Source organism: Acinonyx jubatus, chromosome B1 (assembly GCF_027475565.1).
Source record: "Acinonyx jubatus isolate Ajub_Pintada_27869175 chromosome B1, VMU_Ajub_asm_v1.0, whole genome shotgun sequence".
NCBI classification, from domain to species: Eukaryota; Metazoa; Chordata; class Mammalia; order Carnivora; family Felidae; genus Acinonyx; species Acinonyx jubatus.
In genome coordinates, this window is record NC_069382.1 from 81,056,361 (window position 1) to 81,074,177 (window position 17,817).

General features: G+C 39.4%; 1 protein-coding gene and 2 non-coding genes across 3 annotated transcripts in view; 1 reads left to right on the plus strand and 2 right to left on the minus strand.

Annotated features, from left to right (window-relative positions):
* FREM3 (FRAS1 related extracellular matrix 3) overlaps positions 1-17,817 on the plus strand; it is an 85,654-nt gene that overhangs the window by 35,230 nt on the left and 32,607 nt on the right. Inside the window, exon 3 of the mRNA XM_027066760.2 lies at positions 17,048-17,194. Coding sequence (XP_026922561.1) covers positions 17,048-17,194 — 147 coding nt within the window. The remainder of the gene's footprint in view (positions 1-17,047; positions 17,195-17,817) is intronic.
* On the minus strand, positions 5,329-5,448 carry LOC113603198 (small nucleolar RNA SNORA15). The gene has a single exon (XR_003424739.1). It is a non-coding gene; the product is annotated as a small nucleolar RNA SNORA15 (small nucleolar RNA).
* On the minus strand, positions 8,813-8,918 carry LOC113603173 (U6 spliceosomal RNA). Its single transcript, XR_003424712.1, has one exon. It is a non-coding gene; the product is annotated as a U6 spliceosomal RNA (small nuclear RNA).

The following is a 17,817-nucleotide window of genomic DNA, read 5'->3' on the forward strand; positions in this document are numbered from 1 at the left end:
AATCCAGAGATTTTCCAAAGGCTGCAGTGCTGATCAGAGGTTGCCTGATGAACAGGATGAGCAGAGGAAGAGCATCACATCCAGCAGGGGATATGGAACATGAGTATAACTAAAGAAAACTTAGTTACAATGAGGAGTGGCTCTGAAGCTCAGATATAGCTAATATTTTGACAGCGGTGAGGCAGAATCTACAACTGCAATCAAATGCATTTAGAACATTCAGGGAAATGTAACAGTCATAGAAACTTGTTCTGATACATTTTTTTCCATCAATGGCATTCTCTTGTTTTACTATCCTAATTAAAATGTGAAATTAACTCTATTTTGTAAAACTGAGATTTGTAAGCCACAGAATTTAGGTTTTAAAAAAAATCGTAATCCTTAGTTCCAGAAAATATATCAGGATATATCCTAACACTTTAAGTAATGAGTGCAAATGCATCCCTTCTACAACTCAAGTTTTTCCCCAGAGGATTTTTGAATGGATATTAGGTATATTTTATATAAAAACACTTTTAAACCTTTGTGTTATATCTCTAAACTTTCCTAGCATTTCTAAGCAGTTGTACAGGTTTGGTCAGTTTTATAAACATAGATTTTTCTTTTCCATCTAATATTGTCTTTTTTGAAGGATCTGAGTTTAAAGCTTCATAAAAGCTCTTTGGGCAAATTAGGTAGATCAAAATGGTTCGTCTCTGTCACTGGGGAAAGGGAAAAATTCTTCCCAGAGAATTCATGTTGCAATGGCTGTGTGCTAAATGCATCTGACTGAATTAAAACAAGCAAACAAAACAGGAAGACAGGGTCCCAACATCTAAATATGATTAAAAGGACATGTTGGGAGATGCTTGCATCTAGAATAGTTTCAGAAAAGCTTAATGTATCAGAGGAAAAAAGGGGGAGGGGGCAGGTATTATGGTGACTGTATTAGTCACTGTTCTCCAGAAACACAGAACAGTAGGAGTAGAAGAGGTATAGGAAGTGTGTGTGTGTGAGAGACAGACAGAAACAGAGTATTGGTTCACACAGTTGTAGAGCTGGCAAATTTGAAATCTGCAGGGTAGGCCAGCAAGTGGGCAACTGAGGCAGGTTTTTATGTTGCAGTCTGAGTTAGAGTTGCTTCTTCTTGGGGAAACCTGTCATTGCTCTTAAGACCTTCAGCTGATTGGATGAAAGCCACACCCACATTCCGTTTTACTTAAATTCAACTGATTGTAAACATTGATCACAGCAAAAGAATACCTTCACAGCAATGTCTAGACTAGTGTTTGTCAAAAATACTGGGCATCATCTTTTTTGTTGACATGTAAAATTAACTTACATCACAGTAACAGTTTTGCCAAAAACTTTATTTATTGATTGATTTATTTACTTACTTACTTACTTACTTACTTATTTCAATAAATATTCAATGGGGCACCTGGGTGGCTCAGTCAATTAAGAGTCTGACTTCGGCTCAGGTCATGATCTCACAGTTGGTGAGTTTAAGCCCACATCGGGCTCTGTGCTGACAGCCCAAAGCCTGGAGCTTGCTTCAGATTCTGTGTCTCCTTCTCTCTCTGTCCCTCCCCTTCTTGTGTTCTCTCTCTCTCAAAAATAAATAAATAAACATTTTAAAAATAAATAAATTCAAGTTAATTAGCTTACAGTATACTATTGGCTTCAGGAGTAGAACCCACTGAATCATCACTTATATATGACACCCAGTACTCATCCCAACAAATGCCCTCCTCAATGCTCATCACCCATTAGCCTATCCCCCCAGCTACCACCCCTCCAGCAACCTGTTTGTTTTCTATCTTTAAGAGTCTTTTATGGTTTGCCTCCCTCTCTGTTTTTATCTTATTTTTCCTTCCCTTCCCCTATGTTCATCTGTTTTCTTTCTTAAATTCCAGGTATGAGTGAAATCATATGACATTTGTCTTTCTCTGACTGCCATATTTCATTTAGCATAATACACTCTAGTTGCATCCACATTGTTGCAAATGTCAAGATTTCATTCTTTTTGATGGCTGAATAATATTCCAGTGTGTGTGTGTGTGTGTGTGTGTGTGTGTGTATAAAACCATAGATAGATATAGATATAGATATAGATATAGATAGATATAGACATAGATATAGACAGATATACCACATCTTCTTTATCCATTCATCAGTCAATGGACGTTTGGGCTCTTTCCATACTTTGGCTATTGTTGATAGCGCTGCTATAAACATTAAGGTACATGTTGGGTTGCTCTCCTCTTGAAGCAGACTGCAGATCCGCCTTCAGCACCACTGGAATCTCGTGCACGTGCTGCATGAGAAAAGCAGCCACATGTGTCTTAAGAAGTGTTTCTCCTCTGTTCCCTAGTGATACTTATCCCCAGTCTGTTGTGTCAGCCAGTATTAATACATAGAAAGAAATCCAGAATCTGGAAAATTATGGAAATAATTTTGGAAAGGATAATCTTGATAGAAATAGCATATTTTGATCCTTGATTCATGACTTCTGCCTGGGCCTGCCTAGGAAATCCAAAAGTCCATGTAGTGTAATGTAACTGTGGAAAATCATGCTGGGCAAAGGACCTTGGCTTAAGGGGCCATCATATTTTTGTTCTATGGTTGGTGCCATAAAATTCATATGCTCTGAGTTGGAAAATATTTCCTTTCCTTATAAACCCCAAGGAACACTTTTTAAAAGAAATTATATGCCCTAAAGATTGAGCTTTCATCTTATTTTAAAAAGAGTGAAATTGTAAAAACTACTATCAGTATCATTATTATGCCCACTTAGAATCATAGACCTGAAGACCGAAAATGACCTCAGAGGTTGTACCCTTTTTTATGTTTCAGCATGTTTGGTGAAAGACATGGGGGTAAAGCATTACCTTGAAATTGTTTTGTAAACTTCAAGGGAGCTACTAGATTGGATTCCCTTTGGTATAGTCCAGGCAAAGAATAAACTGAGAAGCCTCTTTTTAGATGCTGCTTATGGAATCACCATTCCTTCCGTTTTAAATTTTTTTAAATATAGTATATACAAATACTAACTAGTCTTCTAGAAGCTGGAAAGAGCTCATGTAAACACAAAGATGAAGTGGAAATCGAGGAGAGGCAGATATACAGGAAAGGCAGGATGAAGGAAACAGAGAAAGGCTTTGACAAAGCAAACACACACACACACACACACACACACACACACACACCTGTGTGTGTTAAACCTCACCCACAACATTTCTTTTCACAGTTGAGTATCTCCTGACCATTATATATAATAGGAGCCAAGGTCAAATTATGCAACAGCATAATTCAGAAAGCATATAATCCAAAGTCTTCAAAACAAATTTTGTCTTCATAAAGTATATCTCAAGTGATTGTTACACTGAATTTCCCTTACCATTACTACAGCAATGGGTTTAGTCTGTCACTGACCTATTAGCTATGACCTATTCTGCCATTTTTTATTCTGTGAATCTATAGTCTCATTCAACATGATGTGTAACAGAGCCACTTCCATTTTCCATAAGGGTCTATAAGATTTATGTATTTGGCATTTGATTGCTTTAGTGGAACCTACTGGGACCATTTATAGCTTGTGCTATAAAAAAAAAAGGCACTTTTATTTCTAGAAAATAAAAACTTTACCCAAGAGTTTGTAAGTTGAGTGGAAGCTTTTCATTTATCTAGCAATTGTTGACTTGTGGTCTGGCAGAGAGGAATTGCTGACAAATTGAATGCTTCCCCTGGGAAAATAAAAGCTCAGCGTATATTCTTTGCCTGATAAGTACTTGCCAAGAATTAGGCTAATGACATTTGTTGGCTCTCTGGCTTGCCCATTTTTGTAAGGCCTGGACTAACAATGGAGATGACACAGAGCTAGTCTGCGGTTTACTTTACCTTCCAACCTTTCCTCCCTAATTATTGTCTTGTCAGACCTTAAGAAGAACTCTACCAGATGTCATTCCCCATTCATTTAGAGCTTAGTTAGATGGTTCCAAGGTTTGGCCAAACCCACTTACAAGGATATATGAATATACTTGGCTCTACATTCTGGGCCGTGATGAGTAGAACTTTATTTTTATGTCTCTGCAGAGCTTCCTTTTGACCCTTTTTTCACGTGACTCCTCCTTTCCCAACACTTCCAAATCAAATTGCTCTTGAAACACTCTTCTATCTCCTTTGGGCTGACTGTAGACATAAGCTGAGATGGAGATGTGACATTTGTCTTTTTCTTTGTAGGAGAATAAGTGATTCTGGTTTTCAAGCCCACTATTTCAGAGCTGCTTTTAGCTGACATTAGAGTAGCCACCCTGGGGGATGTATCCTGTGTTGAACACCTATAAAAAACTGTAGGGACTTGGTTTGGTTGGAATCACATCTTCCTAAGGTATAGAGTGTATTATGGCTTTTCAGGAAATATTACTTTCATTACACATACATAACAATTTTTATTATACTATCTCATTTCTTTTTTTTTTCTGTTGGGTTGTGGGGAAGGAGAGAAATGCTAAGCTATAAAGCAAATAAAACTGTAGAATCATTCTTAAGAAAATGAAAACATGTATATAAAAGCTATCCATTTCTTGAGAATTCAGTATAACTACCACAATGTTAGTATCGCACTTGAAAGCAATGTAAGCAACATGTCAAAGAGCAAAGTGGCCCAATTTAACTAGTACTTGGAAGTCCTTGCAAGCCCCTAGCATTAGTTCATTTATTTCTGTCCACTTTTAAAAAATAATGTGCTATAAAAAAAAAAGCTTAGCATACCATCACAGCTATTTTATTTATTTTTTGTATTTATTTATTTATTTATTTATGTTTTCATTAATTCATAAAATATTTATTTATTTATTTATTTAAATATAATTTATCATCAAGTTAGCTAACATACAGTGTATACAGTGTGCTCTTGGCTTCAGGAGTAGATTCCCATGATACATCACTTACATACAACACCCAGTGCTCATCCCAACAATTGTTCTTCTCAATGTCCATCACCCATTTTCCCCTCCTCCCCACCTTCCCTCCCATCAGCCCTCAGCTTGTTCTCTGTATTAAGAGTCTCTTATGGTTTACCTCCCTCTTTGTCTGAAACTATTTTTTTCTCCTTCCCTTCCCCCATGGTCTTCTGTTAGTTTTCTCAGATTCCACATATGAGTGAAAACATGGTATCTGTCTTTCTCTGACTTCACTTAGTATAATACCCTCCAGTTCCATCCATGTTGTTACAAATGGCAAGATTTCATTCTTTCCCATTGCCCAGTAGTATTCCATTGTGTGTGTGTGTATATGTGTGTGTATATGTGTGTGTATATGTATATGTATATGTATATGTATATGTTAATATCACATCTTCTTTATCCATTATCAGTTATTACAGACATTTCAAAGGGAAGACTTTACTTTTGCATGGTGTCTGGCTGCATCAATTACTGAGATAAAGAACAAAGTATTCAGCCATGCCTTATACTATCTCATTTCTAATGCCAATCAAGCACAAACCTATATGTCCAGTGTTATGTGGTCAGTTTCTAGAACATGAGCAGAACACTGGACTATGGCGGGGGGGGGGGGGGAGGAGTTAAATAATATATACTATGGAAATGTAAAAGAATATTTTTTTTAATTTTTTAATGTTTTATTATTTATTTTTGAGAGTGAGTGAAACAGCACGAGCAGGGTGGGGCAGAGACAGAGGGAAACACAGAATCCAAAGCAGGATCCAGGCTCTAAGCTGTCAGCACAGAGCCCATTGAAGGGCTCAAACTCACCACAAGATCATGACCTGAGCCAAAATCGGATGCTCAACCAATAAGCCACCCAAGTGCCTCTGTGAAAGAGTATTTTTATTATTTTTTTTAAAGATGTCTCTAGAACTAGACCCTCAAGTTTAAAGATCAGTTCACAGCCTGTGCACACAGTATTTTGCAGAAGTAGTTCTAAGCTAAGAGGATAACAACCTGGATTGCAGGTTCTGACTCCCTTTCTAACTAGAATAAAACCACAGGTCCATGCTATGATATCACTACATTTTTTAAAAACCATTATCTACATTTTTATGAAGCAAGGTAATATATTTACAAACTGCACCTAGGTCAAATTATTGGCAGTGCTCATTCTATTCTTTAAATCTATGTTTAGGTCAGTTTTTCTCCAGGAGGCAGTCAGTCATTCAACAAGTATTTATTGAGCCCTGTAATTTCTAGGATCTTTGCCAAGGGCTAGGAACTCCATAATGAAAATAAGCTACTGATATGGAAAGAGAACCAGACATAGAGACAATTCACTCAAGTACTAGCAAGGAGATATGTGCATGAGTGACAGAGATGAACCATCACCCAGGGAAGTTTTTCCAAGGAGCAATGTTCAAACTGGGCCTTGAAGGATGACTAAGAATTTTTAGCTTCACCGTTAGCTTCACAAACCGCACATAACTTAGAATAAGCTAACTCATAGGCTCCAAAGGCAGTAAGAGAGGTAGGAGATGACGGGGGGTGGGGAGCCATGGTGGAAAGAATCCAGACCATGGAGGGCTTTGCATACTTTTAGATTTATTGACTAGCTATGTGACCTTGAGTGAGGCACAATTACTGAACTATAGGCACTTCACTTGTCAAATGTCATGTATGCCCGTCCCTGTATTCAAAGTGGTGGTAAGCATTGGATTTTCACATGAGATCTCAGATATTAAAGGATTCAGTTGTAATATGCCAGTGGGGTTAAGATCACACTTCTGGATGTGCCAGTGCACCTCTGTACCCAGATAGTTGGTGTGCCTTCCCAAGAACTCATCCTCCTCACATGTGGATAAGCCTCCTGAGAGCTTAAAGTTTGAATTTGATTTATCAAGTTGCACCAACTTATGCTGAGTAATACTATTTTTCCAAACTGGGACATAATCAGTTAATATGTTTTCTTTATTGCTGTGACAGTGCCACCTACCAAGGGGGACAGAAAGAACTAGGGAATGGTAAACCTGGAAGGAACTCAGAAAGGTTTTAATTCCATCCCTCTTTGGAGAGAAAAAATAAGGAGGTTCTGAGAAAGACCCTGAGCTTTCTCTGGCTCTATCTAGATGGTATCCAAAAATGAGAATGATTGTTCTGATCTCCAAAGAGGAATTTGCTATATATATTGCATTGGTCTGCATTGCGTTGCATAATATTACATTACATTACATTACATTACATTACATTACATTACATTCTCTGGAAGGAAGAGTTTGCTTCAACATCCTCCTTGAATCCTATAGAGTCTTGAGAAGGAAGAAGGCACAATGTTTTCTCCCTTCCAGTTATGCCATGTGGAGCCCCAACTCCCAAAGAGAAATGGCCATTGCATGTGATCATGCAATTGGTGTATTTTTTCTTTCCTCCTAGTTGGAAACTTCTGCTAATAGAGTCTCATCCTTTTTTTAATATTCTAAAGTCTTGCTTTGAGAGTACTTCGGGTAGTTTTGTTTTGTGTCAAGGGCAGGATGTGGTGCCCCTATTGAGGCATGCAAAACAATCGAAGAAAAGCTTCTGGTCTTTACTTTTTCCCCCTGCTTCCACTGCAGTAATATTGAAGAACTCTATTTTAAGAAGGCGAGAGAGGGCACAGATAACTTGTATTGTCATACATAGCAATAACGTGTTGGGCTTTATTCTTCAAAATGGAGAGCCAAATATATCATCAAGACAGTTTGGGGACATCTCCAAAAAGAATACCAAACACCTCTGTCACACTGCATTACACCTGCCGCCCCTGTAGCCCCTCCCACCTGGCGGTGAACACAAAGATCCCTTCCTGCATCACCTGCCCACACATTTCCAAAGACTGCATAAGTGAATATAGAAACACTGTCTGGGAAGTAACATTGCTGTAGCTTAGAAGAACACAATGAGAGAAATGACTGTAGATAGCTCATCTGTTTGCTTTTTAGTTTTCCCCTCCTTTTCTGAAAAACCTGATTTGCACAAAACAACCTGTTGTTCCTCAAGAAGAGAATGGACATGCACCTGTGTGTTGGGGACTCCAAAAGGAGGGCCACCTCTCCTCCCCTGCTTTGGGTCATGGGTGGCCACACCCTGAATCACTGAAGGAAGAATCAGGCAGGCCCATGGAGTTACTGAATAGAAGTGAATTATGCAAAAGAAAAGAGGGTGGAATAATATCCTTGTGCAGGAAGGGGATGTGGCATATCTCACCCAACAAAGAACATGGTTTTAAATTGCTACTCACAACTCCAGGAACACTGGAGACAGCTAGGGAAAGAAAATGGAAGTTGGTCTCATGCAATTTGACTTTTTCTCTTACCTAATTTTGTTAATTCTTCTATCTCAAGTTACTTTCTTTTCCCTGAAATTATACCTCTACTGGGGAAGAATACATTATATTTATCATAGTTCTATTCTGTAGACATGCAACTTAGCTGTACGCATCAAGCTTCGAACACCTTTCATCACAATGAGGCACTGTGAAGCATTTTCCAAAGAAAAATGGTATTAACTGACACTACATGAAAATTGATAGTGATAGGTATTATGATGAGGTGGTGCTTATGGAAGTCAGATACATTTTAAAGTTGGTGGCTGTAGAAGTTAAATGCTTGTGACAATGAAGCTATTTGAAAATGTCATGGAGTATTAAAAAACGAGTATGATATTAGATTTTCATTGGGTAATTATTAAACATTTCAGATCAAATATCCTATTCAATTAAATCTTTTTTCAGGCTCAAGGCCATAAGCCATTAACATTTGACAGTGACTGCTACCTTATCATTTAGTACTTGATTTGACTCATTTGAGAGTCAGCATTTATTTGTTTTTTGTTTTTATTTTTTTCTCAACATGGAATGCTTCATGAATTCCTGTGTCATCCTCACACAGGGCCATGCTAATATTCTCTGTATTGTCCCAGTTTTAGTATATTTAGTATATGTGCTGCCAAAGCAAGCATGAGAGTCAGCATTTACTTTAGATGTATTTTCAAAATTGTCTTTAGCAATACATAATCTATTTTTCATTTTAAGGTGTTTTCCAATCATTTCATTTGAAAAGAAGAGATTATATCAGAATCCAAAATTGGTACCTAAGTTACATCAAAATTAGATCTTCCTGAATATAGTATTTGGGTAAAATACTTAGGATATATTTCCTTTTTTAAAAAACTCAATGGGAGATAATTATGAAAATGTAAATGCATTATGCCCTTCAATTCAAGAAGCTTGAAATTCTGCAGTTGGGTATTTTTCTCCATTATTACTTCCAATTGCTTTCTAAGCCATTGCCATTCCAAAATTCACTTTTCTACTTCTCTTCACCTCACTGTGCACTCAGATCTTTTCCTCGTCCAGACTGGTCCTGTCAGTTCCTATTCCCTGACTCCTATCTCTTCCATCTTGTTTGTCTCTTATTTTTCTTCTTTCTCATTGGCAGATTGCACACTTCCTAGCCCAGAGCTCCACATGTATCAGGCACTTGGGACATGTTGGTCCTGTTTACCCCCATCCTGCATCCCCCATTATGAGCTTATATGTTCTGTTTAGAACATTATAGCATTAATTTCGTTCTACATAGTTCTTTTCTTAATAATTCATTCTCCTGACTCATGAAGGAGAAAAAAGGAACTTAATAATAATAGCTCAAACCATAAAAATGACGTGCCCACACTTCCCCACCTACACGGTCTCTCCTATCCAGTGCCTCCTGTGACCCTGTCTTTACCACCGTCTTACAGATGGGGGAGCAGGGATGGAGGCACCTGCCTATGGCACAGAGATCACGTGTGGGAGGGCTGCCTCTGGTCTTCCCACCTAAACTTAGCGACCTGATGCTTCCATTTCAATAGCTGCCCAGGAAAAAAGTGTGATGGTTAATCAGATCCCATGAATATCGCTCTTGTCCCCAACTTTAAACTCTGATTTGTCCACAGGAAAAATAGTTTTAATGTCCTTGATATTGTATCCTTCTAATTTTCCTCAGATTAACTTAGATTCAGGCTACCTTCTGAAGTCAACGGGGAATGTTTGATTATCAATGTCAAATTCAAATCCAAAATGTTTCATTTGTCATTCTCCCAAAATAGGAGTATGAAATATAGGAACACTTAAAAAAATTTTTTTAACATTTATTTATTTTTGAGAGACAGAGAGAAGCAGAGCATGAGCAGGGGAGGGGGAGAGAGAGAGAGAGAGATACAGAATCTGAAGCAGACTCCAGGCTCTGAGCTGTTTGTTATCACAGAGCCTGATGCAGGGCTCGAACTCACGAACTGCAAGATCATGACCTGAGCTGAAGTCGGACACTCAACTGACTGAGCCACCCAGGCGCCCCAATAAGAACATTTTTTATCAGAGATGCAGTAAAATCCTTTAATTTCATCTGCACCAGTGGTTCTCAATGAAAGATTATTTTTCTCCCTAGGGGACATTTGGCAATGTCTAGAGACTTTTTTTTTTTTTATTGTTACAATTGGAGGATAGGGGTAGGTGAGAGACTGCTGTCGGTTTCTAGTAGGTAGAGGTCAAGGATACTGCTAAACATCCTACAATCCGCAGGACAGCCCCTCACAACAAAGAATTATCCAGCCTAAATGTCAATAGTATTGAGGTTGAAAAATGCTGCCCTAGAGTGTAACTAGATATGTAGCTGTTATCATTTGATATAGCAAATAACAAAGTATCATCCTTTGATAAGAAGATTATGGTTATGCTTGAAACTCTCCTTTTTTTTTTTTTTTACTTCTGGATGGTAGTTTTATATCAGACTTACATAGTGGGATGAAACTAACTCAAAGGCTTCTTATTTTCCATTTTGTTACTTATTTTCCTTCACTGGCTCCCAAAGGCAACTGTCCCCAACGTTTAGTTCTTGATCTTCTTCTTTTTTTTTTTTTTACAGTTACTTCCTTATTGAAATACATAACATCGTCTATGCAAAGTCTTTCATAAATTGGACTTTCATGCAATCCAGCGTCTGCATTCTTATTCATTATACATTAAACCACCTCTCATTATTTGGAATGTAATTGTTAATGCATCAGCTGGCTGCCTGCCTGCTTCTGGGTCCAGGGGAAGAAGCTGCACCTGTGAAGAGTGCTACCAACTGAAGCCTGGGAGGGCACAGCTAAGGCCTAGGCAACCATCCTCTCTGGCCTCCACTGGAAAGGATCATAGTCACATCCCACACCTCCTCTCCTCCTCAGAATGCCCTGACTTCCAAAGCTAAGGGCCCTGTAACTGACCCTCACAGGTGGGACCTCCATCTTAGCAGGGGCTCCCTGGCCATTCCAACCACTTCCTCTTTCTTATATTCCAATCCCTTCTACCCCCACTCCCAACCCTTTCCCCAGCAAGTGATGGTGCATAGCCAACCAATAGGAGAGACTAAGTCAGAGCCACACATGCAAGTCAAGGTGACTGGTAGAGACCAAGTCCTTTCCTCCACATTGCTCCTGGCTTGGCTCCTGTTTCAAAGTCCAGGGACCAACCGGTCTGAGAGTAGAAAAGGGCAATGCCTGAATCAGCTTCTTGAGGGCCCCAGGATGTCTGATGTCAGGTGCTCAGCCAGGATCATACTACTCTAAAGACAGTGTCTAAGAGGCAGTGTCTGACAAAGTACAAAAATTGTATAATATAGGAGCATCTGGGTGGCTCAGTCAGTTAAGCATCTGACTCTTGATTTCAGCTTAGGTTATGATCTCACAGTTTCATGAGTTCTAGCTCCACATGGGGCTCCACCCTGACTCTTCAGAGCTTGCTTGGGATTCTCTCTCTCCTCTCTCTGTCCCTCCCCATCTTGGGCTCTCTCCGTCTCTCTCAAATAAATAAACTTTAAAAAATTATAAAAATTGGGGTGCCTGGGGGGAGCCTGGGTGGCTTAGTCAGTTAAGCATCCGATTTCGGCTCAAGCTATGATCTCTCAGTCCTTGGGTTCCAGCCTCATGTCAGGCTATGTGCTGACAGCTCGGAGCCTGGAGCCTGCTTTGGATTCTGTGTCTGTCTGTCTCTCCCCTGCTCATACTCTACACATCTCTCTCTCTCTCTCTCTCAAAATCTCAAAAATAAATAAACATTAAAAATTTTTTTTAAAAATTGGGGTGCCTGGGTGGCTCAGTCGGTTGACTTCGGCTCAGGTCATGATCTCACGGTTTGTGAGTTCGAGCCCTGCATTGGGCTCTGTGCTGACAGCTCGATCCTGGAGCCTGCTTCGGATTCTGTGTCTCGTCTCTCTGCCCCTCCCCAACTTGTGTTCTGTCTCTGTGTCTGTCTCTCAAAAATGTAAAAATAAATGTAAAAAAATTTTTTAATTATAAAAATTTTATAACATATATTTAGCTCTTTATTGTTATTTTGAAAAACTGGACTTTAAAACTCCCTCTCAGAGACTCCCTGTATCACAGTGCACCCAAATATACATTTCTTGCCTTTGTCCATTCCTGAAACTTTTTCCCAAATCTCCAAGTATCCAAAATAACTGATGAACTTTTCCTTTGGACTTCCTATCATCCCTTCAAAGCCAAATCTGAAATTAAACTCCCAAGTTGTCTTCCCCTCCTAACTTCTCTATATCTGCTCACATTACACAATTCCTCCAGCTGCCCGATTTAAGCTCAGAGTCCCTCTCTGACAGCCTTCCTCACGTGTTCTGGCTTCTCATCCCCCAAACCTGTCAATTCTCCTTTATTCTCTCTAAACTGTCCATTTCTTCTCCACTATCACCGCCCAATGCTTAAGCCCTTACTGTCTCATGAAATCTGTCCATATCCTCTCTGAAGAAATTATACCTTGTGTCAAGTGACAAAAATAATACAATTGAGCAACCAGTTTGATATCCTTTATTCAAGAGAAAGCCATTCATGGACTGGGGGAGGCAGTGCCTCACAAGCAGTGGAACACTTCCCATAGGATTTGGGCACGAGGGCAAGTCTCACAGAGCATTAGAAGAGGCAGTGCATGGTTGGCTGGGAGGCTGGGGATTTCTTTATAAGGCTCGCATTTCCCTTTTGAAGTATTTGAGTAGCCAAAGTTGAGTTGGAGGCTTGTATGTTGAGTTTCCTTGACAAGTGTTTCCAGTAAGCACAGGCTGACTTAGGTTTAGATTTTGTGACATGGACTGGGCCACTGGTCCATTTTGTGGGTCTTGATATACAAATTAACTTTATCACTTGCATGTCTTTTGATCCACAACACTTAGCACAAATCTTAGCACTGTGTTTGCTGATTGGTTAGAATTTAAAGTAATTATTTATAGGATGTGTGAATGAGCAAACAAATGGTCTTCTGTATCTAACTGATTTATACATTTAAAAGTACTGATTTGTACTTATTTTCTCCTGCTTCTCCATTAAATTATGTGCATCGATGTCAGTATAACCTTAATGTGACCACTTTCTTTGAGTGCCTACTGTGTGCCTTTACTATCTCGGGTAATCCTTACAGCTCTGAGGAAGATATTATTCCTGTCATTGTTATTGTTATCCTGCTCATTTAACAGTCAAAGAATCTACAATTCAACGGTACTTGGTAACTTTTCTGAGTCTGTATAGCTAATTAATAGCAGAGTGGTCACTTGACGCTATATCCAAAGTCCCTGCTGTTTCTGTGCCACGTAGCTGCTTCTTGGGATTATCTGTACATTTTATTTTAAGAATCTGAGTACAGAAAAACTATTGGTGACAAGAATGTAAAAGGGCCCTCTACTATTTTCACCTAGCTTTTGCATCCTGATGTTAGGACACAAATACCATTTAGATATCTAAATCTTCGAGCGCTTTTCACTAAGAACTGCCTTCCTCCTCAACCTCACGCTGCAGCGAGGCCACACCTAATAACACCACAGCTACCCACACCCAAGCTTGACCATTGAAATGCCATGAGGCTAATCTATCTCTGCTGGTCATGTGAAATAAAGACAAGCAAATCAGGATACATGGGGGACACGCAGGATACATGCATGGACAAGTGGAGAAAGCTAGCTGGTATTCAGAGAATACCGAATGAAGCAAACACCCAGAGAGAAGTCTTAACAAGAAGCCATGTGGATCTAGGGGGCAGAAACTTAGGGTAGCTGCTAGGGTCTAAAGATTTTCAGACCCTGTTTTTTGAGAAATCCATATCATATACATTTGGGATGTGAAAATATCTTTGTCTCTACTTGTTGATCCTTTTTCATCATGGATATTTTGATTCGGAGAATCTTGTTTGCAATAGATTTTGCCCATTTCAATTTTTTAAAAAATGTTTATTTATTATTTTTGATAGAGAGAGAGCAAGTGGGGAAAGGGCAGAGAGAGAGGGAGACAGAGGATCTGAAGTGGGCTCTGTGCTAACAGCAGAGAGCCCAACAGGGGGCTCAAACTCACGAACTGTGAGATTATGACCTGAGCTGAAGTTGGACGCTCAACTGACTGAGCCACCCAGGTGCTCCTTGCCCATTTCCCTTTTGAAGCATTTGAGTTGCATTGATCCAGGAGCATTAATCATAGGAGTGGCACTCAGAGTCAAAACCAGAGCACAGGACTAGAAGTCTGCAGTCCAGACAAGACCTTGCCACTACCCTGCACAGACCTGGCCCAGTTACTTTATTTTCCTGAAACTACTTGCCTAGATATACAATGAGACTAATATTTGTCCTATTCTGTAGTATGGTTATCAGAACAAAATAAAGCTTATATGACAGAACTTCAAAAAAGAGTAAACTTGAAGTATTATTTTGACTCATGATTTCAAAATCAAAACAAAACAAAACAAAACTACATACTTGATGAATTTAAGTGGTTTCAAACTAGAAACAAGACCAGTATCATATCTTTAAATAACATAAAAGGGTTTCTTGTATATTTGTCTTACACTTTCCTGTACTTATCAAAATATCCACAGTAATATCAATAATGTTCTTTAAAGAGAAGATAGATGGATCATAAACATGAAATTCAGCAGGTGCGTTTACCTTGCATTTATATATCAGTGCATTCCTGGTGCACCAAATGAGCACAACTTGTGATGTAATCAAATTATGATTTTAGCTGTATGTTCTTTTAACATTTTTTTCAGTGGTGGTGCTGGGAAGAAAGGTTCTTCCCTTCCTCCTACAATGGATACTTGGCAGTCACACAACTTTTCTAATCACTCTCAGATAAAAACATCTTACAGCCATATTAAATCAAAAACACAGTGTCAGTCTGGTCATTAGAATTCACAGCCCGAAGCAGTAATTAAATATCAGAACTTGTTCTGTGTTATGCCTTCTCTGCAGCTATTAGCCAGAGCTGGGACAAGGGGGGAGGGCAGAGGCCATCTTCTGCTCTTCCCATGTTCATGGTTCTCCTGGCTTCCTAGCAAAGCTTTGATCCTTCGGCTAGCCCCAGAGAGAGGGGAGATGGGGGACAGAGCATAGTCTGGTGTGGCAAGTATTGTTGCATCCGATGTTGGGGCCCCTGGATGGCAACTATTTAACGGCGACTCTTTCTTCCGTTGGTGTTTTCATGAGTTCCTTAAAGAGTCCTGACTATGGAACGTGCAGTTCCTCATCTTTCACCGTTTCTGCAGTTGACAGGGATCTGGTGGTCAGCTTCCAGCTTCCCACTGGGATCGCATTGCCTCCTCGACAGGTTCTGTTGGGCAGATGACCCACCTCTGGCCCACACGCATGCTCTCCTTGTCCCAGTCTTCATGGGTACTTAATTACTTCCCAAATGCAGGCCTCTCCACTCTCCCTACCCTGCCAAAGCCACATGAACTTTTTTGGTAATGCATCAGTCACATGAAGGACATGTCAGCTTTCTAACAGGTTCATTGAAGCCCACTCTTCCTGGGCTGGAGGTGAAGAATGTAGCTCTACTCCTTGCCCACACCCTACTTGGGTGGTGGTAGAGATGCCCATCAACTTTTTCTAAAGTACTCTCTTTACAAATCCTCCATTCTTGTTCTACCTGTTGCCTTTTTATGATATGCTCGATCTGATTTAGGGGTTTAGTAGTTGTGGAACTGGTTAGTAAAGCTTTCTGTTGTAAACTTTGTAGGTGGTAGTCTGCCTATACTCACTTTGTTAGTTCATATCTATTATATTGGTGCCTCAGTTTCAACTGAGGCCTAGAGAGTCCTATTTCAACATCCTTTTACAAGTGATTATTTGTAACAATGGCTCCCCAGTGGAGGGAAACCTGCCCTTTCTTCCAATCCACACACATTGCATAGGCTCAATATGGAGCCAGGTTAACCATCATCAAAGAAGCCTGTGACCCAGTGTGGACAAGAGGAAATAAGATAGACCCCCTATATCCTTGTCTCTTACAGTCCACTTGGACAGTTTTTAAACAGTGAGAATCTGAGTTCAGGTGCCTGGGTGGCTCATTCTGTTAAGCATCTGACGTCAGCTCAGGTCATGGTCTCACAGTTTGTGAGTTTGAGCCCCTCATTGGGCTCTGTGTTGACAGCTCAGAGCCTGGAACCTACTTCAGATTCTGTGTCTCCCTCTCTCTCTGCCCCTCCCCTGCTCATGGTCTGTCTCTCTCAGTCTCTCTCTCTCTTTCTCTCAAAAATAAATAAACATTTAAAAAAAATAAGAAGAAAAAAAGAATCTGAGTTCAAGACATCATACCAGATCCTCACAGTAATAAAATAAGGAAATATAATGTGGGCACTGTGTTCAGGGAAATTGTAGCCTGTTGTGAGAGCAAATGGATATATAAACAATACAAAAGAGTATATCAGAAGGCAGAGAAAGAAAATGAGGGGAGAAAGGAAGCAAACAAAGGAAACAGTGAGCAAAAGATGGGAGTGTTGAATATGAGTGAAATTTAAAACTACCAAGCTTTGGTTCTTTGGAACCCTAATGTGTAAGACCTTTTAGGAATAGACTCAGGTTAATAATCCTGCATTAAGCAGGGGGAACAGGGCCTCACATAGGGCTCATGACATTCTCTAGAAAAGCAAAGCACTTCTTTCTCTATAAAAAAGGAGCATGTATTTTGAAACCCTTGGCTTCAGAAGCAAAATGCAAACGCTGCATTAGATGATTTTTCTATCTAATTCTCTCACTGTCATCCAACTTCTCCTTTACCCTTATCAATTGCAGGAGGAAATAAGCTAACACATCAACCTTTCCATCTGAACTGGGCTTGGATTTCTCTGGAGAAAGAATACTACATTGTGGATGAAGACTCCACGTTCTTAGAAGTGACCCTCACGCGCAGAGGGTATCTTGAAGAAACATCCTTTATCAGTGAGTAAATTTGGATTGGTTGATGGTAATAGGTAACAGAAACATGACATCTAAGCTTGGAAACAATTATGAGAGGACAGATTGGAAGAGAATCAGCAACCGGTTTGGGGAAACTTCTAAAGAAAATTTATGAAATGGTGCCATAGTTTTTACTCAGTGTGAGTTATGGGCTTAAATATACACTCCAACTTTTCATCCTCCTCCTCCTGTTGGGACTTTCCTGGAAGGTTACATTATTTCTCTTTCCAACCCAGAAGATGCCAGGAAAATTTCATAGCCACATATCACAATCCCCAAGTCACTCAGTTTCTTTTAAAGTTGTTTTTAAGCATATAATACATGATTATGCTTAGTTCCAGCTATTTCTTTTGAAAAATTATTTGTGAGTACATGGTAATTATTATGTTTTGTTGTAGCTATTCTTTTGATTATATATAATTGTTTTCACCCTGCTATTAGATTATAAATTCCTCCAAAACATGTACAGCATCAAATTTTTCTATGTTCTACAACTTGGGGTAAACAGATATATAATGACTATATAATACATGTCATTATCATCATTAATTATTAACAATAATTTTTGTAATAATGCATTAGATTTTTATAATATCTGTAGCTGC